The 17,619-nt window shown below is 45.7% G+C and overlaps 1 protein-coding gene across 2 annotated transcripts in view; it reads left to right on the top strand.

Moving 5' to 3' along the window:
- Nucleotides 1–17,619, top strand: part of MYO1E (myosin IE) — a 229,500-nt gene that overhangs the window by 80,518 nt on the left and 131,363 nt on the right. For both annotated transcript variants that reach the window (XM_003784390.3, XM_023509954.1), the window contains exon 2: nt 14,899–15,042. In XM_003784390.3, the coding sequence (XP_003784438.1) occupies nt 14,899–15,042 (144 nt within the window). The remainder of the gene's footprint in view (nt 1–14,898; nt 15,043–17,619) is intronic.

Here is a 17,619-nt window from a genome sequence, read left to right as displayed (position 1 = left end):
CATGCTTTCCAAAAATCGGGACTTCTTTAAAACGCCACGGGACACGGGACAAATTGTTAAAAAGCGGGACTGTCCCGCCAAAAGCAGGACATCTGGTCACCCTAGCTGTGGCACACGCATACCCCCGCCCCTCCTGCCTGCTGGACTGTGGCCCATGCTTTTCTGCAAAGTGGACTTGGAGACAACTGCCTGCCTTCCTGCCTGCCCTAGGGCTTTTAATTGAACTATTAAGAGTATTCTTTACTCCCCCAACCCTTTCAAAATTCCCTGAGCCCAACCCTGTTTTCATTCTATTCCTGAGGTTCACAGTATGTTCAGGAGAACTGGCAAGATGGGCCCTGGGTCAGGTCATGAAAGGGAGTGAGAGGATGGATTTGGTGTTCATTGCCACGCACTGAGTGGACCTGGCCTGCAGGACCCTTGGTGACACTGATCTGCAGTGTGGATTAGTGGCTGCTCTTGTGTTTTCTCCTGAGATGTACCACCATCTCGGCTATCCATCTCATTGGTACCCTAAAAGCTCCTGGAGCAGTGCCTTTTTTTTTCTTTTTTGGAGACATGGTATCAGGCTATGCTTTGTGAGCCTAGCTCACAGCAACCTCAAACTCTTGGGCTCAAGCAGTCCTCCTGTCTCAGCCTCCCAAGTCAGCTAGGACTACAGGTGCTCACCACAAATCCTAGCTAAACTTTTCTATTTTTAGCAGAGATAGTGTCTCACTCTTACTTGTATTGGTCTCAAGCTCCTGGACTCAAGTGATCCTTCTGCTTCGGCCTCCCAGAATGCTGGGATTATAGGTGTGAGCCACCTACATTTTGCCCCTAGAAGATCATGGTGCCTGCGTGCCACAGATCAGGCTAAATTAAGCAAGCCAAGGGTCCAGATGTGTCTGTGCCAGAAACAGCCATAACCTTACTTCTTTATTTGTGGGCTAGTGATTGATGTGCTCAGGGCTGCCCTTGGCCTCTGAGCTCAGCTTCTTTCCTGGACTGGATATCCCCATAGCTAACCTGCTGCAAAGGCTGCCCACCCCCTGAGACACCCCTGATCATATCCGCACCCTTTTTCCACCTAGCACATCCTGACACAGCACCCCTACATGGGCGATGACACACCCACACCTTACCTGTGTCGCTGCTACTTAAAACCTTATGCTCTATACTCTGGCAGTGTTTCTACATCAGCTTTTAAAAAATGTATCTGAAAAAATAATTCCCATCAACCTTATGAAGCTTTTTAAAAATTGAATTCTCGTTCAGATATGGCCCCAAACAGTTCATTTTTCAGAAAAATGAAATGATCTAGGAAAACTAAGAAATGGGAGTAGTTAGTAATCTCATGGGATTGTAACTTCACCACTTTGCATGACATAAATAATGCATATTTTGCTATCAGTATAGAAGAGATGCCATAAGGACAGTGAGTCCTGGGAGACTTTTTAATCAGGTTGCTATCAGCTCTCCTGTGGTCTGCTGATAAGTCTCTGCCTATTTTTATTGTTCTCAGAATAGCATTTACATATGAAGATTTCTTTCTTCCATGGTGCAGAGTGATAGTTCATTTTATGTGACAAGAAATTGTTCAGTTACCTTCCAGATTTTATTTCTATTTCAATTGAGAACGGGAGTCACGGTACTGGTATTTCTAGCTGGTCTGCCTGCCTTGTTACTTTGGCTCCTTTTTTCAATTAAAGAAAGTCACTGAGCAGCTACCACTGCTTCAGATACTATCATGTAGTCTGATAGGATCTGAGTTTGTGAATTTATTATTAATAAAACTTCTGTTAATGGTGGTGCGAAAGCTAAACCACATTTAGGTCTATGTTTGACAGATTGCCTTAATTGTGAAGAACCAAATGCTATGAAACTGGCCTTGCCAAGGTCACAGAGGCATGTTAGAGGTAGAGCTTGTAGCCAAGTGTGTTGATTCTAGTCAGCTGCTGGATTGGCAAGAAGCATTGCATTCCCAGAAGTCTAAGATCTTGATGAGCACAGTGGCTCACACCTGTAATTCCAGCACTTGGGGAGACTGAGGCAGGAAGATCACTTGAAACTAGGAGTTCAAGACCAGCCTGCCCAACATTGCAAAACCTTGGCTCTCTTTAAAAAAAAAAAAAAAAAAACAGAGGGAATGGGGGTGCATTCTGGGAGGCCAAGGTGGGTAGATCACTTGAGCTCAGGAGTTTGAGACTAGCCAGACCAAGAGTGAGACACCCCCCCACCCCAAATAGGAAAATTAGCTGGGTGTTGTGGCAGGTGCCTATAGTCCCAGCTACTCAGGAGGCTGAAGCAGGAAGATTCAGGAAGCCCAGGAGTTTGAGGTTACCATGAGCTGAGCTGATACCGTGACAGTCTACCCAGGGCAATAGAGTGAGACTGTGTCTCAGAAGGAAAAAAAGTTAGTCTGTTACTTGACTGGACTGAATAGTTAAAAGAGGGAGAACTGTCCTGAGGGGCAACATCTCTTCATTTTGATCTCCAGCGTTGGGGCCATATTTGCTTTGGAAACTTCTTTCTTCCTTGGGGCAAACTCTGGGCCCACCGAGTTTTCCCTACCAATGTCCGCCATAGTGCCACAGAGACACAGCAAAGATGTCCCGAGATGAGCTGAAGTGGCCTGGGCTTTATTCACCCAACTATTACTGACTGAGCACTACCATGTGCCAGGCACCACCCTGCATGTTGGGGACACGGCTGGGGACAGACCTCCTCCAAGGCTGACTCCCTAGAGGGGGCTTTCTTTATCCTGTGCAGAGCCAGACTGCTGTGTGACCTCCTAGCTGTGGGGCTTTGATCCAGGCACTCCATAGACCACGTGGTAACTTTTTCTCTTCTATAATAAAAAAAGAGTAATGTATGTACTTCCTGGTGTTACTTACTGGGCAGATGAAAGACATTTATATGTGGCCCATAGTAAACATGCAATAAGGCAGTGACTATGAACTTCAGAATTATTGCTGTTTCAAACCGCTGTTACTTTGTTATGATGGGTGGTGACAGTGTTTAAGCACAAACTGCTGTCGGGGCTGAGCAAGTCAAGCTCTCTGTGCTTCAGTTTCATGCCTCCTGGAGTGGTAGGGGTTAGATATGTTATTGAGTAGGAAATGTTTAGAAGATTGCCTGGCATGTAGTGAGATTTAGCTGCTCTGTGAGACTAATAATATTCTATTTCATGCGTTCAACAGACTTTGGGTTTGGGGAGGGCCACACAGGAGTGCTGTCCCTACACTAGGTCTTGAGGTAGGAAGGTGAATAAGACCCAGTTCCAGGAGTTAGTTTAGGCAGGGAGCCAGGCACTCAGGCAATGCTGTTTCCTGAGTCCGCGGTGAGGCTTCCTAGGGAAGAGGAGGACTAAACTGAGCTGGGTGGGCATCTGCAGGCTTAGGGTTGGGGTTGGGGGAGGGGGCTCATGGAAGAGCATTCCAAGCCCATAAACTGTGGGAGTGTAGGTACTGAAGATCCCACCTCACACACCCATACGCTGGAGCAGAAAAACAAGACCCGGCATGGTGTGGGTGGAAGATGATATGGGGATTTCAAAGTCAGGGGAGAGCAGGGGTTAGAGGTGGACAGGGACAGCTCAGGACATGTGTGCTTTAGATGCACAGCTGCCCGTGGGGCATGGCCTTGAGGGGTTCCAGACCAGGCTTACAAGGAGGGCCCACTGCCCCCTGGCTGCTGGTCTCCCTAGGATGCCAGTCGCACTGGTGGCTGTACCAGGAGAAGCCCCCAGCAGAACCTCTCCCCTCGCCTGGAGGGTAGACGCCCTGCCCGGGCTCAGAGAGCCTCACTGGCTGGGGTGAACTGCGGGGAACTGGGGACTCTGAGCACCCAGACTGGTAGGGATGTTAAATCCTGTTACAAATAATTGGAGTAGAGGAAGCGCTAAAGCGGCAGTTCTTAACCTGTGGGTCGCAACCCCTTTTTAACAATGAAAATACATTGTGGCATTAGGAAGGTTGAGAACCGCTGCTCTAAAGAGACTTTCGTTGATGCCTAGAGGGGAAAGAGCTGCAGTTCTAGTTTCCCGGAGACTGAGAGGGCAAGAGGACAGAACGGGGCTGGTAATGATGGCAAGAAGCACTTCCTGAGAGAGAAAGAAGAAACAGCAAGTGCCCCAAAGAGAATTTCCTCCTCAGCCTCCAGACGAGGGAGGCTGCTGACCTCCCCCAGGGACTGCTGACCTTCCCACTTGTGGCCAAGAGGGTTTTCTGAGGCTGGAGGAGCAGAGCAGGAGTTCCCAATGTGAGTACAGGGTAGGTTCTACTTGTGAAAACAAAACCTAGGCTCTCACCTACTAACTAAGCGGAAACCTGTCCTTGCTATATGAGATTTTCCACAGCAGAGAAAAATATGTCTGGAAATAGAACCTAAGTCATTTAAATTCCCTGTGGCTAGACTTGGAATTGGCAGGCATAGGCCTAACAGAGGTGGCGGGGTGTCCCCAGGTGTGGGGCTCAGCACCAAACACTCAGGATGGGGATGGCCAGTCCCACGTGGTGTGTTTTACCACATTTGTCTTCGTAGCTCTTTTTACACCTTGAAGAAACAAAACTAGTACACTAGAGTGGTGATTTTGTAGAATTAAGCCAAATTAAAAAGGAGAGTTTATAGAAAAAGATTGAAGCATAGGGCCAGTGAAACTTGGGTATAGAAAACCTATTAAAGGGCTCGGCACCCATGGCCTAGTGGTTACGGCGCCAGCCACATGCACTGAGAGTGGCAGGTTCGAACCCGACCCCGGCCAACTAAACAACTGCAACAAAAAAATAGCCGGGCGTTGTGGTGGGCGCCTGTAGTCCCACCTACTTGGGAGGCTGAGGCAAGAGATCGCTTAAACCCAAGAGTTGGAAGTTACTGTGAGCTGTGATGCCACGGCACTCTTCTGAGGGCAACATAGTGAGACTCTGTTTCAAAAAAAGAAAACTTGTTAAAGTAGTTGTTTCAAAGGCCTGGGGTACAGGAGACATTGGAGTAACAGTATGGTGTCAGAAAAGCCACGGTGAAAGCCAGAAAGTGTAATGGGGCGGGGGCATAAGGCTTCAGATGGCGTCGATACTGCAGGAACTTGTAGTTGGAGAGAGCTACAAACTGAAAGTGCATTTACGAGTTGAAAAGGAAACTACCTGAAGACCTTGCTTTGCAGACTTGTGGTCAGGTGGTGGCTTGTCCTGGGCAGCTTGTCATCTGGGGCACTTGGCCTCATCCTGTAGCAGGGGGTGCAGGGTGTGGAGAAACTACAAAAGTTTTCACAACAAAGCCTCAAAAACTGGTGATCATCAGCCTGACCAGTAAAACCACTGCCCGGTTCCTGAAGTGAGACTAGTATTTGGTACAACCTTCCAGAGTAATCAAAATCTTATCAAAACCACAAGGAGGATTGACCCAGATCCAGTTGCTTGCCACACAAACATCCAAATTTTGAGACAATAAGAGTCGCCCGGAAGAATGGGGTTTTCATGGGAAAGACGTCTGTTGTGGGAGAATGGGAGAAATGGTCTCAAATCTATTTCTAGACCAACAGAGACCGGGGCTTTTTGAGACAGGGCCATGTGCATTAGGAGAGGTCTCATGTATTGAGATAGATTGTGTGTATCGGGGCAGGTGTACTGGGACAGTGTTTGCACTGAGGCAGGTTATGGGGGTGGTGGTGATTCCTGCTATCAGGAATCTTGTTTGGGCGGGGGCCTTCAGAATTTCAACTCTCTTGTTATGTAAGAATTCCACCATTTCTAGGGAACAACTCAAAAAGTTCCAAGTAGCTAGTTAAGGGAAGAGATTATAAAAAAAAATATATAGGGGTCATTGAAATTTATACGTAAAGCCTGATACAAAAATCTTCATAACATTTTATATCTGTGATCACACTAAACAATGACTTATACCCCATGATTGCATTAATGTACACAGCTATGGTTTAATTAAAAAAAAAACCAGTGACTTAATATTTGTAGTGCTTAGAAGAGTACCTGGCCCCTGATATTAGGTGCCATAATTCGCCACAGCTAAAATGCTTTTGGTTTATAGCAAAACAAAACAAAAAACCTGCTGGCAGTGAAGCCATGATACACCATTTATTAGAAGACATATCCTGGCGGGGCCTAGTGGCTCACACCTGTAATCCTAGCACTCCGGGAGGCCGAGCGGGTGGATTGACTCAGCTTTCGGTTCGAGACCAGCCTGAGCAAGAGTGAGACCCCCCTCTCTAAAAAAAAAAAATAGCCAGGCATTGTGGTGGGTGCCTGTAGCTACTCAGGAGACTGAGGCAAGAGAATCACTTGAACCCAAGAGTTTGAGGTTGCTGTGAGCTGTGATGCCAGAGCACTCTACTGAGAGTGACAAAGTGAGACTTTGTCTCCAAAAAAAAGAAAAAAAGGAAATGATCTGACAGTTCAGGCAAGAAAGTAAAAGAAAAGCTGTTGTTTCTTTTCCTATTATATAAATAAGAGCTTGTGAGCTGGGTGTGGTGGCTCATGCAAGTAATCCTAGCACTTTGGGAGGCCAGCCTAGACAACATAGCATAAGCCAGGGGTCCTCAAACTTTTTAAACAGGGGGCCAGTTCACTGTCCCTTAGACCGTTGGAGGGCTGGACTATAAGTAAAAGGACAGGCAGTGACAGCAAAAACACCCGGCAGGCCGGATGTCCTCAGCAGGCCATAGTTTGAGGACGCCAGGACAGAGCAAGATCCTGTCTCCAAAAGAAAGAGCTTGCTATAGCTGCAAACTGGAATAAACAAGAATTGGAGACCTGACGTGGAATAACATATAATATGGAAAAGTGCCATATATTTGTATACTTCATTTCACTTTGTGAAGCATTTTTACATCTTATTTGATCTGATTTTTTCACAATGAAAACAGCTCTCCATTTGTGTATATATTTTATAAATACATGCCCAGTAGAAAAACCAGACCAAGCATGGTGGCTCATCCTGTAATCCTAGCACTTCGGGAGGCTGAGATAGGAGGATCCTTTGAGCTCAGGAGTTCAAGGCCAGCTTGAGCAAAAGCAAGACCCCATCTCTACCTGGACTGTATGCCTGTATATGCCTATAGTTCCAGCTACTTGTGAGGCTGAGGCAGGAGGATCCCTGGAGCCCAGGAGTTTGAGCTGCAGTGACACCACAGCACTCTAACCCCAGGCCATACAATAAGATTCTGTCTCAAAAAAAAAAAGGAAAAAAAAAAAAAGAAAAACATAAAGTACACTTAGAGATAAATAATTGCAACATTTTAACAACCATATTTTCACACGGATATTGTATGTAAATACTATCATATGTTCAATTAAAATGAAATTCTGATACCTTACTATTCTTTATTTTTTTACAAAGCTTTTTCCTCTCCTGCTTAACAGTTCAGTCAACATTGCCAGTCTGGTGTGCACCTTCCCCTGACCAAGTTATCACGTAAAACCCACCTGATGCCTAAAGGAATTGGGGTTGGTTTGATGGTCAGTCTTATCGAGCTTCTCAATAGCCCTGGGGTGACATAGTGTTAGGAGCCCCTGAGAGGTTGAGTGATGGTGTGACATCCTGTGGGTAAGTGCTGCAGGGCCTTAGCTGGGAGGGCTGGTCTTTGAAAGTCCCCCTTGGCTTTTCTGAGATGAGATTGGTCGGTCACAGAGGCAACCCTTCAGCCTGAGATGCCCCAGTATATTTCTCTTGCTCCGAGTTGGACAAACTCCGTTTCCTCGAGTCATGGATTACTTCTTCAGCGGGGCCACCTCTTTCCAGATCGATTCCAGCCGGCCCCAGCTAAGACTCTACTGGACCCACAGTGGTCGTGTAGCCAAGTCTACATTCACCTTACAGATAGTATTCAGAGCGAGATGTGGTATGACAGCAAGAGCAAAGAAAAGTCAGAACCCTCAATGTCAGTTCTCAGGGGCTACGTGAGATCACGTGTGTAAAAATGCTGCACACTTCTTAAAGTTTTGGTAGAGTTGCATATATTTACATGAATGAAATCGTCCATATTTGTTGAGCTTTCCCCTGCCTAGTCTCATGTACCAACCCTCCGGGCTACTTTGCCATCCACACCCCTCGCAGCAGAGGTGACATGGTACACTACAACCCTAGGCTTTAGTTTCTGCGTCTTTAAGAGAGATTATAATGCTTGTGTTTTGCAGGTGTTATGAGAATTAAATGCATTCAGCAATGTTTGTTCCAATTACTGAAGGGTCCAGGGGATGGCAATGGTTTGTTGGCTACTGACTGCCCTGTCCCTGCACTCTTCTAGAAACAATTTCTTCCTTACACTTTATCCACTGCAGTCCAGGACACACACATGCTTGCTTCAAAGGCACATCACCAAAAATATTAGGAGAGTTGAATTCCATAAAGCTGAACTATATTGCAAACCCAAGACCAATCTGCAAGCCCAGTGCCTTGCACACAGTAGACAGACATATATTTATGGCTGAAGTAAGTGTTTCATTTCCATCAAATGGGAGAAATGAAAAAGGTAGGATTCCAGAACACCAATTAAAAGATCAAAGTGTAACAGATAGTTCTGTTCCTTTCCTGTTATGAGTCACTGCAACAGAAAAACCCCATTAAAAAACAATCCCAGTTCGACTGCAGGCCATAGCAGTACTCATTGTGCATTCATTGTTCACAGTGAGAGTGTGGTTCATCTGCTTCTCAGAGAGACACCTTCTAACATTGGGGGCATCCTAGTCCCAGGTTTTCTGGAAATCAGATCTGCTGTCCTATTATGTCCGTGGACCAGCTAAATGTTCCAGATATGATACTATCTTGTTGTCCAGACAACATCTTCCCATCACCTTTCAAACCTGGAAGGAGCACAGAATCCAGTCTTAGGACAGTCCTAGCTTTTGTCTTCAAGAGTCTGGTCAGGACCCAAACCCCCACCAAAATGCCTGATTGTATTGACATTCTTTTCAATGTTCCTCTTTATTTTTAAATTTCACTAACACATGCAATATGGTGAAAATGATATACCGAAAAGTATCCAATGGAAAGTGAAAGTCACCCTTTTCCTGAAAACACCAGTTCTTCTCCCCAAAAGTACCTTAGGCATCTTTGAACTAAACAATTATAACACACAGACCTTATTAGAAAATTACATAAATGCAGTCATCCTACATTCATTCCACATATTGATTATTTTTTTTCATGCAACTATGTATCTTGAAGCTTTTTCCTTATCAGCATGTGCAAATTTCTTTAATGACTGCCTCATCCTCTTTTGCAGAATAAGCTAATGTATTTTTTTTTCGAGACAGAGTCTTACTCTGTTGCCCAGGCTAGAGCACTCACAGCAACCTCAAACTCCTGGGTTCAAACTATCCTCCTGCCTTAGCCTCCCATGTAGGGGGGACTGCAGGCACCTGGTGCAACGCCCGGCTCATTTTTCATTTTTTAGTAGAGATGAGATCTTGCTTTTGCTCATGCTGGTCATGATCTCCTGAGCTCAAGCAATCCACCCAGCTTGGCCTCCCAGAGTGCTAGGATCACAGGCATGAGCCACTGCGCCCAGCCGATGAGCTACACTCCAATGAACCCTTCACCTGTGCTTCCTGTCTTCCTTGTCATAAACTTTGCTACAGTGAACAACGTTTCACATGTATCTTGGCATCCTTCTGCAGGTAGATCTCGAGATAAACTTCTATAAAATGCAATTGTGAAATCAAAGAGGATGAGTATTTTTATCTAGTTAACTATGTTTATATATTGGTCTGTGTGTCTAAAATTTTAATATCTACACCCAAAATGCTACCTAAAAGCACAGTGCAGTGTACTTTTTCTGGAAGCATGCAAGAGTATTTATGGTTGCCCTTCCCCCCAGGCCCTGCCCAACAACGCTGGGCCTGTTGTAGTTACATCGTGTATTGAATGGCCTCCCTTCCTGGGCATCTAAAGGGCGTTGGAAGACTGTGCTTACCCAGTATGTGGGTTATGGGTAACTCCTCTCTTCTGGATGAATTGGAGAACAATGCTCGCTGGGACACTAGTGAAGTGTTGGCAGAACCACTGCTGGGTCGGGTCAGGCCAGGCTTGTCTCAGGGCAGCCTGGGGCTCCCTCCTGGGCAGTGAAGGTAGACATTCAGGAGAGAATAATCCCTGCCTGTGTGCTCTGACTCACCTTTGCTTTCCCAAGTCTCCACCCTGGTAAACACACACCATTTAGCAAGGCTCCACCTCCTAAAATCAGCCAGAGGATCAGCCAGCCCAGCCTCCCAGTGAGCCGGTTCTTCCTTTTCAGAGGGACTCTGGTGTTTAGGTGCCCCTGCCGGAATGTGAGCCACAGATGAGGTCTTTGTGTGGATATGGGGGTACCCCACTTTCTAGAACTTGCATGGGAATCAACTGCTCTCTAATGAACTCAGTCATCCTTAGAAATTAAATGTGGGTCCAAGAAACTCTGGATCCAATCCCTATCGAATGGAAATTTCTCCCTCATAATTTGCTGTAAGTGTCAGGGCTCAGAGCAGCCCTCCTGTATTGTCCTTATTATGTTCGTGTCCCGGCTGGCACACCTGCAGCCTTACTCCTCAAGGGTGTCTAGAAGGTGAAATGCCTCGCTGGGGAGCCTGCTGTTTCAAATGCTACCCTTTTTAATGGGGGAAGCAAAAAATAGTTGTTCAAAAAAGAAGCCGGCAGAAGAGAAAGCAGCCGAGCCTCCTTGAGGTGATAGCCTGCAAAGTGAGGGGGTGCCTTTGCCACCTGAGGAAGGTGGCTGTCCCCGTACCACCAGGGACTTTCCCTGCCCTTCACCATGTAGCTATGACAGCCAAACCTGCCCCCACCTCTCAGTCAGGATAGGAGGAAGAAATGAGAGGGAAGCAGGGGCAAGGGTATCTGTTCCAGAACCTTAAATACGGATTCTCAGAATTCTTGAACAACTTTGAGCCTCTGTTTCCAAGGAGTCAGGGTCATGAATGGTAACAATTTCCCACCATGTTGCCTGCTTACTCCCCGTATTCAGTGGCTGTGCGCCCAGGAAGCCCTCTGGACAAGTCAGCCTGCTAGAAACTCTCTTGTCCCCTACACAACCACAGAAAATGGTTTCTGTTTCACTGTGGGGAAAGTGTCCCCCGCCTGGGATGAGGGCTTGCACATCCCGTGTGACTTCCAGCTTCCCTGACAGCACTGTCACCCTCTGTTACCACGTCCCTGCTCAGCCCAGTCTGGCTTGTGTTACCTGCCTTTGGAGGAGTCTGACCTTGTCCTTGACAATCTGAATTGCTTCCTCCCTCTGTCTCCTGGATGGCCACTGTAAGGAGCAGTCAGTAAAGACCCAGGCTTTCCTTAGAAGACCTTAGCTTATTCACCAGTAGAGATAATAATGCGTACTTTGGGGAGTGGTTGTGAGAGCTGAGTGAGTTCTCGTAGGTAACTAGACTAGCCTGGGAGCAGGAGCGGTGATAGGAGGCAGAGGGAGAGAGAGAGAAATGTAAATAACTCCAGTGTCTTTGATGCTGAGAGGAAGTGGTCATTAACAAAGACTGCATGTCTTTTTAGTGATGAATTCGATTTTAGAGAGAGTCTGTCTCTGTTGCTGTCTTAAAAGTAACAGGTGGGAATATCCACTAAGTCACTTGAGACTGTGAGGAAACCCTGGTTGGATGCCCCCCAAATCAGTGTCTTTGGTTCCCATCTTGTCTTTGCTACTTACTGAGTTCGGCGGTCTGACCTTGCACTTTCTACTAGGCATGGGAATGCTGACCCCACCCTCTTTCACAGGGTCATTTGTATTCTTTTTTTTTTTTTTTTGCGACAGAGTCTCATTTTGTCACCCTTGGTAGAGTGCCAGGGCATCATAACTCACAGCAACCTCAGACTCTTGGACTCAAGCAGTTCTCTTGCCTTAGCCTCGCAAAGAGCTAGGACTACAGGTGCCCGCCACAATTCCTAGCTATTTTTAGAGACGAGGTCTTGCTCTGGCTCAGACTGATTTCAAACCTGTGAGCTCAGGCAGTCCACCCACCTGGGCCTCCCAGAGTGCTAGGATTACTGGTGTGAGCCACCTGGCCCGCCCCATTTGCATTCTTAAGTGGAACACCTTCACAGATAAAATGGCTCATTGCTTTGCATATAACGACCAGCCAGTCACACTACTGGTTCCTTAACCTGGTACAGACAGAAACCTGGAAGAAAAGGCAGAGGTTTAGATTAGAGATCAGAGGATGAGAATCGTCAGTTCTGTTATATTTGGAACTATGAGAATTAAACTCCACAAGCAGCCCTCTATTCTACTAGGGAATAACTGCCACGAGAAGGAAAAAGGACATTCAGAAATGCATTTAGACAGAAAAGAGAGGTAGAGTGAACACTAAGACCAACTTGGGTTACCTTGAGAAGGCAGCTGCTGTGAATCGGTACAAACACACATACCACGACACAGAGCTTCTCTGTGTCTTGCCCTTTTGAGAAGGGGAACATCTATCATTGGGGTTAAATTTCTGTCAACCAGCCAAGACCCCTCCGGGTTGGTTACTCTTAGACTTTAGATTTCTATGGCCAGAGAGCTGGAAGAGGTGGGGATGAATCTTTATCTGATTAGAAGTAGACCGTGGGCATTTGATGGCAATCTGGTGAGTCACACTGTGGCCCGTGAGGCTTTTTCTCTTTCTGCTTTGCTACAAGAGGAAGGAGTGGTGAGGTTTGAGGTGGTTTTGTAGAATTGGTGCTGCATGTAGTTCTGAGAAAGCCAGACCCATCGGATGGACAGCTGCCCTCTGCAAGGCAGCCCGGGTGGCAAAGCTTCCGGAACCCTGTTCTGAAGCATGAGCCCCTGGCACTGGTGCTATGGTGGCTGCTTCTTGACTGACTATAAAAGACTGCTTTTCCCATATCCTCTTAGGATGTGCCCCTAGCAAACGAACGATCTTTGTGTCCCACGGAGAAGAGCGCATTTAACAAACTTTTAAAATGAAACTTGAGATGGCTTCCATCTTGCCTCTTCCCATCTCCCCCTTCTCTCAAACAGCTTCCTTTCCCCTTTTCTCATTCTAGTTTTGACATCTGAGTGATTGGCCTTGTTAACCCTTAGTGATATTGTTTCTCTGCTCCGTTCCAACTCCCCCAACTTGTGAGCTTCCAGGGAGGGGCAGGGGCCAAGTCTCACTCTGCTCAGTGCCCACTCTACTCACCCACTGGGTGTCACTTCCAGTAGGTACGTGAAATGTTTGAGGACAAGGGAGACGCTCCTGGTATCTTGTCCTGTAACATTGGCCATTACTTCCATTTGTATTAGTTTTTTTTGCCCAGTGAGTATCAATTGAAATGAACGTCCTTCCTCCTCTGGTCTGCTCTGGCAAATTAAAAATATTTTAGTCCTACTTCAAATGGCTTCTTCTCTAAGAGGAGTCATTTCTTCTGCCTCTCCCAGGACAAAGGAGAGTCCCTACCTCCACTGCTGGAACACCCACTTGGTGTGTGTTTATGTATTGAGTGTTAGTAACACATGACTCACTTTGCCCATCACTATCTGGTGTCCTCCAGTGGACTGTGAGCTCCTTAAGTGCAGCCACCAATGACATGCCCATCTGATCCATTCAGGACTCGGCACATACCTGAACACCGGGGGGAGCGGAGAGGGGGTGTCCTGCTATAGAAATGCCAAGTGTATGGCAGCCCTGCAGCCCATAGTATTCAGAGGCCACCGCGGTGTCAAGCTGAAGATCCCATAAGTAGATGAGCGCCCAGGCTTCATCTAAGGAGGCCATTGGGAGGATAAGGTCCTCCTGTCCAGAACTTGTTCTGTGATCACGTTTCATCTGTCCTGTCCACTTCCTCATTACTGTAGCCATGATCAGTCATCAAAATGTAGCTTATCTGTTCAATATGGAAGGCCAGTAATATATTTATGGAGGGAAAATAATTGAGGTGACTTGAAAAATTATGACAATGTGACATAGCTGTTATGTCATGCATATTCTTTCCACTTCTTGGCTTTATCATATAATTTGCAAAACAAGTCTAGAAGTTTCTATGTCATTGTTTATTTTCACTGGCAAATTTAACAAAATGATAAGGCTGAAGGAATTATCAGAGATTGACAATGTCAATCATGCATTGCCTCCTCTTCCAGATACTGTTCAGCATTTCACATATGTTATTTTATTTCATCCTTACAGCATCTGTACGAAGTGGGCCTTATTTCTCCCCTTTTGCACATGAGTAAAGAGAAGCTTTAGTGACACAGTGAAGTTAGGTAACTTTCCTCCACTTGGCCTATGGTGGTATTTTTCAACCTTTTTTATCTTGTAGCACACTTGAACTTGAACCTATGGGTAAACTTCCAGGGCACACATACATTATGTTGATCAGAAAAAGAGTCAAAAGAAAGAATGTACTTTGCTTTCAATTTCTTTCAAAAATAATTTAATTAACGATCTTTAAAAATTTTCGTGGCACACCTAGTATCCTCTCCTGGCAGGGGGTTGAAAATCGCTGGTCTATAGGAAGCAGAGCTGGAACTTGAATCTGCGTCTATTGATGGCAAAAATCTTTGTGTTTGCTCAACTCATTCTGCTACCTTTTATTTGAGAAAGACTTGGGAAATTAGCAGCATTTTTTGTTGTTTTTGTTGTTGAGACAGAGTCTCACTCTGTGCCCTGGGTAGGGTGCTGTGGCGTCACAGATCACAGCAACCTCAAACTCTTGGGCTCAAGCGATCCTCTTGCCTCAGCCTCCCTAGTAGCTGTGACTACAGGTGCCCGCCACAACGCCTGGCTATTTTTAGAGACTGGGTCTCACTCTTGTCAGGCTGGTCTTGTACTCCTGACCCACCTGCCTCGGCCTCTCAGAGTGCTAGGATTACAGGTGTGAGCCACTAAGCCCAGCTAAGCAACTTTTTCTTTTCTTTTTTTTCCTTTTACTCCAGGGTAAAATAAACGATCCTTATAACCGTGTGTTTTCTCTTTTCAGGGAAGCAAAGGTGCATACCGGTACCACTGGCAGAGCCACAATGTCAAGCACAGTGGTGTGGATGACATGGTGCTGCTGTCCAAGATCACGGAGAACTCCATCGTGGAGAATCTCAAGAAGAGATACATGGACGACTACATTTTTGTATCCTTTATTGGTTTCTTTGGGCGCTCCTAAGTGATACCCCAGTAAAGCATGGCTTTCTTCCTGGTGTAAGAAGAGCCACCTGAAAGTCTGAACTGACACCCTGTCCTCACGTCATTTCACCTTTTTCAGAAAGCGGTTTTGTACTTTCATATAAATCACTTGGTTCGGGGCTGCACCCAGGGAAAGGGCGATGCTGCGTTATTTCCCTGATTTCACTTCACCAGGCAAGATGCAGCCAGTATCCATTTGTGTTCATCTGTAGGATTGTCCCTTTGATGGGCTGCAGTCATGCACACCATGTCTAAAAACCTCGGCTCTTCCCTGAGAAAATTCTGGTTTGCGAAGAGTTCTATCAATAATGTGTCCTCATCGCAAACCTGAGATATTGAAGTCCAGACTTAAAAGGCTGAAAAAGTTGCCTCATACAAAAAACAAAAGTCATTTTGCCAATTTTTGGCTGCGTTTTCATGTTTCCTAAAGGGAACGTGAGAGGTGGACAGCAACTATTGAAGATGCCTGACATTAGCCAGTCCATCCTGGGCGGCGCCTGTGGCTCAAAAGGGTAGGACGCCGGCCCCCTATGCTGGAGGTGGTGGGTTCAAACCCAGCCCTGGCTAAAAAAAAGAAAAGAAAAAGAAAAATTTTCAAGTCCTTCCTTACATTTCAATTTTAGTTTGCCAGATGCCATTTTTTTATAGAGCTTTTAAAAATGCTGAATGGAAATTTGATTCAACTGTGTGTGGACTTCATTATAAACAGAGAAATGTGATATTTGCTTAAGTTCCTCTAGGATTCGGGAGTTTTGTTTGATGTAGCTATGTAAAGATACACTAGTGGAAGTGTTGTGAGATCTAGTCAGCAGCGTCCAGAGATCTGCATGACATCTCTTGAGTAGTACCAGGAACTTTAACTTTGAATGCTGTAGGTGACTTTTGAAGGTAGGATGCTGTGGATAATCTATGAAAAAGGGAGACTCTGCTACTGTTACAACAGACATTTTGGATTTTAACCCAGAAAACTTGGGGAGGAATAGTTTTCTTATCAGAGTTTTGGTTTTGTTTTTTAAACACTGCTTATCTGATTAATAGTTAAAACCCCCTAAACCAGTGGTTCTCAACCTTCCTAATGCTGTGGCCCTTTAATACAGTTCCTTGGGTCACGACCCACAGATTGAGAACTGCTGACCTAAACCTATTCAACAATACTTTTACAGAGCTGCCTTACGCATGCCATCACTGGTGTGTGTGCCAGAGATGGGGTTTAGCTTATCAGATGCTTAGGGAGCAACACTAATTAACAGCATTAGTCCAAGGCGGGACCATTCTGATCAGTACTGTGCTGTTTTCTCATTTACCGTAAAGGAACTTGGCATCTGCATAGTTAAACCTCTAAACTCCATTTATGGGTTAACAGGGATATTTGGATTTGTTAGCTATGCTGCAATAGCATCATTTAAAAAACTTAATTTTAGGGCTGGTTGCGGTGGCTCACTCCTGTAATCCTAACACCCTGGGAGGCCAAGGCAGGTGGATTGCCTGATCTCCCAGATATGAGACCAGCCTGAGCCAGAGTGAGACCCATCTCTAAAAATAGCCGGGCATTGTGGCAGGCATCTGTAGTCCCAGCTACTCAGGAGGCTGAGGCAAGAGGATCACTTGAGCCTCAGCGTTTGAGGTTGCTATGAGCTGTGATGCCATAGCACTCTAGTGAGGGCAGAAAAGTCAGACTGTCTCCAAAGAAATAAATAAAATAAAAAAACTTATTTTTATTTATTTAATTTATTTATTTATTGAAACAGAGTCTCACTCTGCTGTCCTGTATAGAGAAGCTGTGGCATCATAGCTCACAGCAAACTCTAACTCTTGGACTCCAGTGATTCTCTTGCCTCAGCCTCCCAAGTAGCTGGGACTACAGGCACCTACCACAATGCCCGGCTATTTTTAGAGATGAGGTCTCGCTCTGGCTCAGCTGGTCTCGAACTCCTGAGCTCAAGCAATCCACCTGTCTTGGCCTCCCAGAGTGCTGGGATTACAGGTGTTGAGCCACTGTGTTCAGCCTCAGTCCCTTTTATGTGCAAGACCCACAGCACGTAGAAACTGGCAGATGCTAGATTAGAAAGGGCTGGGTGGCAGAACCTGGATTTGGACTTCCTGGGCTCAGATCCTACACTGCATGGATTTGGTGATCATAATGAGTTCTGTGATCTTAGTGCCTCGGTTTCCTCGTCTGTAAATTGACAGCGACGATAAAATCTGCCAGATGACTATTACAGGGTGAAGTGAAATAATGAATGCAGTAAGTACACAGTAAACATTAGTTGTTATTACCGTACACTAGGGCTGTGATATAAGTTCCTCCTGTATTTCTGACTTATTTTCCAAAAATTCAGTTGTAAATTTGCTTATTGGAAATTCAAATACATTTTACCATAGAAACTATTTTAAATGGGGAATAAAAAGATCTTAAAAGTGGGTGGTGCCTGTGGCTCAAGGAGTAGGGCGTGAGCCCCATATACTAGAGATGGTAAGTTCAAACCTGGCCCCAGCAAAAAAAACTGCAAAAAAAAAAAAAAAA

The sequence above is a fragment of the Otolemur garnettii genome, unplaced genomic scaffold (assembly GCF_000181295.1).
Source record: "Otolemur garnettii isolate 467f Iridium unplaced genomic scaffold, OtoGar3 scaffold00011, whole genome shotgun sequence".
Taxonomy (NCBI): Eukaryota; Metazoa; Chordata; class Mammalia; order Primates; family Galagidae; genus Otolemur; species Otolemur garnettii.
Note: the sequence above shows the minus strand (reverse complement) of the source record. Positions and strands in the feature narration are given on the sequence as shown.